This window comes from Gorilla gorilla, chromosome 9, assembly GCF_029281585.2.
Source record: "Gorilla gorilla gorilla isolate KB3781 chromosome 9, NHGRI_mGorGor1-v2.1_pri, whole genome shotgun sequence".
In the NCBI taxonomy this organism is placed as follows: Eukaryota; Metazoa; Chordata; class Mammalia; order Primates; family Hominidae; genus Gorilla; species Gorilla gorilla.
In genome coordinates, this window is record NC_073233.2 from 71,169,244 (window position 1) to 71,175,243 (window position 6,000).

The following is a 6,000-nucleotide window of genomic DNA, read 5'->3' on the forward strand; positions in this document are numbered from 1 at the left end:
TGAACTCCTGACCTCAGGTGATCCACCCACCTTGGCCTCCCAAAGTGCTGGCATTACAGGCATGAGCCACCATGCCTGGTCTGTTTGTTTTTTTTCTTCAAAACCTATTTAAGTTCTTTGTAGGTTCTGGATATTAGCTCTTTGTCAGATGGATAGATTGCAAAAATTTTCTCCCATTTTTTAGGTTACCTGTTCACTCTGATGATAGTTTCTTTTGCTATGCAGAAGCTCTTTAGTTTAATTAGATTCCATTAGTCGATTTTGGCTTTTGTTGTCATTACTTTTGGTGTTTTAGTCATGAAGACTTTGCCCATTGCTATGTCCTGAATGGTATTGCCTAGGTTTTCTTCTAGGATTTTTATAGTTTTATGTCTTATGTTTAAGTCTTTAATCTATCGTGAGTTAATTTTTGTATTAGGTGTAAGGAAGGGGTCTAGTTTTGGGTTTGCTACATATGGCTAGCCAGTTTTCCCAGCATGATTTATTAAATAGGAAATCCTTTCCCCATTGCTTTTTTGTCAGGTTTGTCGAAGATCAGATGGTTGTACATGTGTGGTGTTATTTCTGAGGCCTCTATTCTGTCTCATTAGTCTGTATATCTGTTTTGGTACAAGTGCCATGCTGTTTTTGTTACTGTAACCTTGTAGTGTAGTTTGAAGTCAGGTAGCATGATGTTTCCAGCTTTGTTCTTTTTGCTTAGGATTGTCTTGGCTATGCGGGCTCTTTTTTGGTTCCATATGAAATTCAAAGTAGTTTTTTCTAATTCTGTGAAAAAAATTAATGGTAGCTTGATTGGGATAGCATTGAATCTATAAATTACTTTGGGTAGTATGGCCATTTTTATGATATTGATTCCTCCTATCCATGAGCATGGAATGTTTTTCTGTTTGTTTCTGTCCTCTCTTATTTCCTTGAGCAGTGGTTTGCAGTTCTCCTTGAAGAGATCCTTCACATCCCTCATAAGTTGTATTACTAGGTATTTAATTCTTTTTTAGCAATTGTGAATGGGAGTTCATTCATTATTTGGCTCTCTGTTTGTCTATTATTAGTGTATAGGAATGCTTGTGATTTTTGCACATTGATTTTGTATCCTGAGACTTTGCTGAAGTTGCTTATCAGCTTAAGGAGATTTTGGGCTGAGATGATGATGTTTTCTAAATATACAATTATGATAACTGCAAACAGAGAAAATTTGATTCCCTCCCTCCCTCCCTTCTCCCTTCCTTCCTTTCTTTCTCTTTCTTTCTTTTCTTTTTCTTTCTTTCTTTCTGTCTTTCTTTCTCTCTCTCTCTCTCTCTCTCTCTCTTTCTTTTTCTTTCCTTCTTTCTTCCTTTGTCTCCCCTTCCCTTCCATTCCTTTTTTTTTTTTTTTTTGGTTTCATTTTTCTTTTATTTTTTTAAAAAAGCCCCTAAATTCTATAGCTTCAAGGGAGCATCAGAGAAACGTAAATGCCATTTCTGTACACTTGGTAAAGCAAAAACTAGACTCACAGCCACCGTCCTGGGCACGGCCCCAAGCTGCTCCACTCTGCCTGGCAGCCTCCAGGGCACCCCACTGGGGAACCGCCCGCCAGTCCAGGGCCGCCCCCAGGCCCCTGCAATACACCTGCTGGGCTGGGCCTGGGGCTTTAAGGCGTTTTGTCTCCGGCTGCTTGCCGGGTGTCGGAGCAGAGAGGCAGGAAGCTCCGTGCCCACGCGCCCCACGCGCCCCACGCAGCAGGGCCCAGGGCCGAGCAGGGTGACACCAGCCAGTCCTCCCACCTCGGGTTCCAGGCGCCGGGGGGCAGCCTCCGGGAGCAAGTGCGTCGAGAAGCACCCGCTTGGCAGCGCCCACCCGCCCCTTGCCAGGGCCAGGCTGGGAAGAGACTGCAGTGGCCGTGCCCACGGCGCCTGAGCTTTGGTGCAGCATTTTCGTTGGGGAGCCGGCTTCAGCCACGGCCCCACCCCTGCCTTCCCCTTTGGTTTCGGGGAGGCCTGGGGCACGGCCTCACCCCTGGCAGCAATGCCTGTCCCCCTCTCAGGAGGGCCTGGGCAAGACAGCTCCACAGCACCCCTCCAGGCCGGGCCTGCCCTCCCCTCGAGGAAACGGCCTTTGGATCGAGGGAGACAAGCTGGACTTTATGACGCTAACGGGGGCGGCTGGCGGGGCCGGGCCAGGGGGCCTCCAGGATCACACTACTCACTTCAGCAAAGAAACGGAGGGGCAGGAGTGGGGTAGGGCGGGCCTCTGTTTTTTTTTTTCCTCTTTTCCTTGTTTTAAATAGTTAATGCTCTTGGAGGGGAGGACTAGACACAGGTGTAGAAATTTCGGCCAAAGTCTTACATGAAGGAAGTGACCCCACGTCCCTGGGGTGGGGCCGCCTGAGCCAGGCGCGGCCCCTGCAGTCTGCGTTCTGGCTTCCAGCCAGGGTCTGGCCCTGGGCCGCTGTGGGTGGGCCCCGAGGGCCTCGCACAAGGTCGGGCCCCAAGGGGCTGCACGGAGAAGATTCAGGGGGCTGCACGTGCCCAGGGTCACTTGTGTCGCTGCAGCGATTTTCTCTTTCTCCTCTTGAAGAAACAGCAGCATTTGGTTTCATCGGCCACCTCCACCTCTGCAGGCGCTGTGATGGGGGCGTTGGAGTGGCCGGCCGTGGGGTCGTCCGCATTCAGCTCCCCGTTGGTGGAGTTCAGCGCCTGGTTTTTGCCGTGTGGCTGGGCTTTGTCCCGGAGCTGAGGCTGGGAGGGCAGGTCGGTGTGGACGGTGCCGATGGCGGTCGGCAGGGGCTTCCCGGCCCAGTCGTACTCATAGTCGAACACGAAGCCACTGCGGTCGAAGAGGTCGGTGAAGAGCTTCCGCAGGTAGTCATAGTCGGGCTTCTCGAAGAAGTCCAGGCGCCGCACATAGCGCAGGTACGTGGCCATCTCCTCTGGGAAGTTCTCGCAGAGCACCTCGATGGGCGTGGCGCGTTTGGTGTCCCAGATCTTCTGGTACCGCTCCTTGAGCGTGTCGGCCTTGAGCCCCTGCCAGGGGAGGCTGCCGCGCAGGAAGTACGTGAACATGTGGCCCAGCGCCTCCAGGTCGTCGCGGCGGCTCTGCTCCTTGCCCAGGTGCGTGTTGATGCTCATGTAGCGCGCCGTGCCCGTCAGGCTCTTGTGCTCGCGGTACGGGATGTGCTTCTTGGTCTCGGGGTCGATGTACTCCTTGGCCAGCCCGAAGTCGATGATGTGGATGGCGTGCTGCCGCTTGGTCCCTGGGCGGCCCACCAGGAAGTTCTCGGGCTTCACGTCCTGGTAGATTAGGCTCTTGGTGTGCACATACTCCATGCGCGTGATCAGCTGGATGGCGATCATCAGCACCGTCTTGAGCGTGAAGGTCCGGTCGCACAGGTTGAACAGGTCCTCCAGTCTGGGCCCCAGCAGCTCCAGCACCATGGCGTTGTACTTCCCGCACGGACCGAAGTAGTAGACCTGAGGGACGCCCTCTGTGGCGCTGAGCTGCTTGTAGAACCGGTACTCCAGGTGCAGCTGCGGGGCCCGGGACTTGATCGGCTCCAATTTGATAGCCACGTATTCATTTGTATAGAGATTCTTTCCTAGGCGGAGCTCCCCGAAGTTGCCGCAGCCGATCTTCTTGCCGACGCGGCAGTTGGGGCCCACCATCAGGACCCCCGAGCTGGTCCCCGAGCTCCGGATTCCGTGGCTGCTCCGGCCCCCGCCGGCCTTGGACATTCTCCGGCCCTCCTCCGTCTCCCCTTTCCCTCCTTTCTTGTCAAAATCCATAAGTTTGTGATACCCTGGCCTCTCCACGGTGACTCTGCTGCCGTGCAAATCCCAAGTCTCTGGAAACCTGAGGTCTTGGCTCCTCTGTGGCTAGAACATCACCGCGGCCAGTGGGCAGGCGTGGGCCCGTGGCTCCCAGCTACTGAGACGCAGGCGTTCCGGCCGGCCAGGCCGCGGTGCTCATCTCAGTGGCCTCGGGGTCGCTCTCGGGGGCAGGAGACATTCTGCTGACACGTCCCACCGCCTCAAAGCTCACGGCTCACAGCTTGGCTCCGCCATGGCCGGGCCCGCGGGCAGCGTCTGGGCGGCCGGCCCGGCCTCAGCAGCGCAGCGCGGACCCCCGCTCCGGGCCCCGTGCCCGCTAGCGCTCCGGCTCTGGTGCCCGCTTGGGCCCCCGCTCCGGCTCCCGCGCCGCCTGGGCCGGCCTCCGCATGTTCGGGACGGGAGGCGCCGGGCTCGCCGCGCTCCGCCGCGCGCGCTCCGCCGCGCCCGCTCCGGGGCCCGCGCGCCTTACGCTGCCAGCCCCCTTCCATTCCTTTCCCTTCCCTCCCCTTCCCCTCCCTTCCCCTCCCCTCCCCCTCCCCTCCCCCTCCCCTCCCCCTCCCCTCCCCCTCCCCTCCCCCTCCCCTTCCCTTCCTTCTCTTGTCTGATTGCCCTGGCCAGAATTTCCAATACTATTTTGAATAGGAGTGATGAGAGAGGGCATCCTTGTCTTGTGCCAGTTTTCAAAGGAATGCTTCCAGTTTTTGCCCATTCAGTATGATATTGGCTGTGGGTTTGTCAGAAATAGCTCTTATTATTTTGAGATATGTTCCATCAATACCTAGTTTATTGAGAGTGTTTTTTTTTTTTTTAGCATGGAATGGTGTTGAATTTTATTGCAGGCCTTTTCTGCATCTGTTGAGGTAATCATGCGGTTTTTGTCTTTGGTCCTGTTTATGTGATGGATTACGTTTATTGATTTGCACGTGTTGAACCAGCCTTGCATCCCAGAGATGAAGCCAACTTGATCATGGTGGATAAGCTTTTTGATGTGCTGCTGGATTCAGTTGGCCAGTATTTTATTGAGGATTTTCATCTAGATGTTCATCAGGGATATTGGCCTGAAATTTCGTTGTTGTTTTTGTTGTGTCTCTGCCAGGTCTTGGTATCAGGATGATGCTGTCCTCATAAAATGAATTAGGGAGGATTCCCTCTTTTTCTATTGTTTGGAATAATTTCAGAAGGAATGATAGCAGCTCCTCTTTGTAACTCTAGTAGAATTCAGCTGTGACTCCATCTGGTCCTGGACATTTTTTGATTGGTAGGCTATTAATTACTGCCTCAATTTCAGAACTTGTTATTGGTCTATTCAGAGATTGGACTTCTTCCTGGTTTAGACTTGGTAGGGTATATTTGTTCAGGAATTTATCCATTTCTTTTAGATTTTCTAGTTTATTTGTATAGAGGTGTTTATAATATTCTCTGATGGTAGTTTGTATTTCTGTGGGATCACTGGTGATATTCCTTTTATCACTTTTTTATTGTGTCTATTTTATTCTTCTCTCCTTTCTTCTTGATTAGTCTTGCTAGCAGTCTATCTATTTCAGTGATCTTTTCTAAAAACCTGCTCCAGGATTTATTGATTTTTTTGAAGGGTTTTTCATGTCTCTATCTCCTTCAGTTCTGCTCTGATCTTAGTTATTTTTTGTCTTCTGCTAGCTTTTGAATTTGTTGGCTCTTGCTTCTCTAGTTTTATCAACCGTGATGTTAGGGTGTCGATTTTAGATTTTTCCTGCTTTCTCTTGTGGGCATTTAGTGCTATAAATTTCCCTCTAAAGAGTGCTTTAGTTGTGTCCCAGAGATTCTGGTACATTGTGCCTTTGTTCTCAATGGTTTCAAATAACTTATTTGTTTCTGCCTTAATTTCATTATTTACCCAGTAGTCATTCAGGAGCAGTTTTTTTTTTTTTTCAGTTTCCATGTAGCTGTGTGGTTTTGAGTGAGTTTCTTAATCTTGAGTTCTAATTTGATTGTACTGTGGTCTGAGAGACTGTTTGTTATGATTTCTGTTTTTTTTTGTATTTTCTGAGGAGTATTTTACTTCCAATTATGTAGTCAGTTTTAGAATAAGTGTGATGTGGTGCTGAGAAGAATGTATATTCTGTTGATTTTGGCTGAAGAGTTCTGTAGATGTCTATTAGGTCTGCTTGGTCCAGAGCTGAGTTCAATTTCTGAATATTCTTGTTAATTTCCTGTCTCA

The 6,000-nt window shown here is 50.7% G+C and overlaps 1 protein-coding gene across 1 annotated transcript; it reads right to left on the minus strand.

Annotated features, from left to right (window-relative positions):
* Window positions 1-1,830: 1,830 nt before the first annotated feature.
* On the minus strand, window positions 1,831-4,231 carry LOC109025037 (casein kinase I-like). The gene has a single exon (XM_055354351.2). It carries the CDS (start codon window positions 3,756-3,758, stop codon window positions 2,511-2,513), a length of 1,248 nt encoding a protein of 415 aa, XP_055210326.1. The 5' UTR covers window positions 3,759-4,231; the 3' UTR covers window positions 1,831-2,510.
* Between the last annotated feature and the right edge of the window lie 1,769 nt (window positions 4,232-6,000).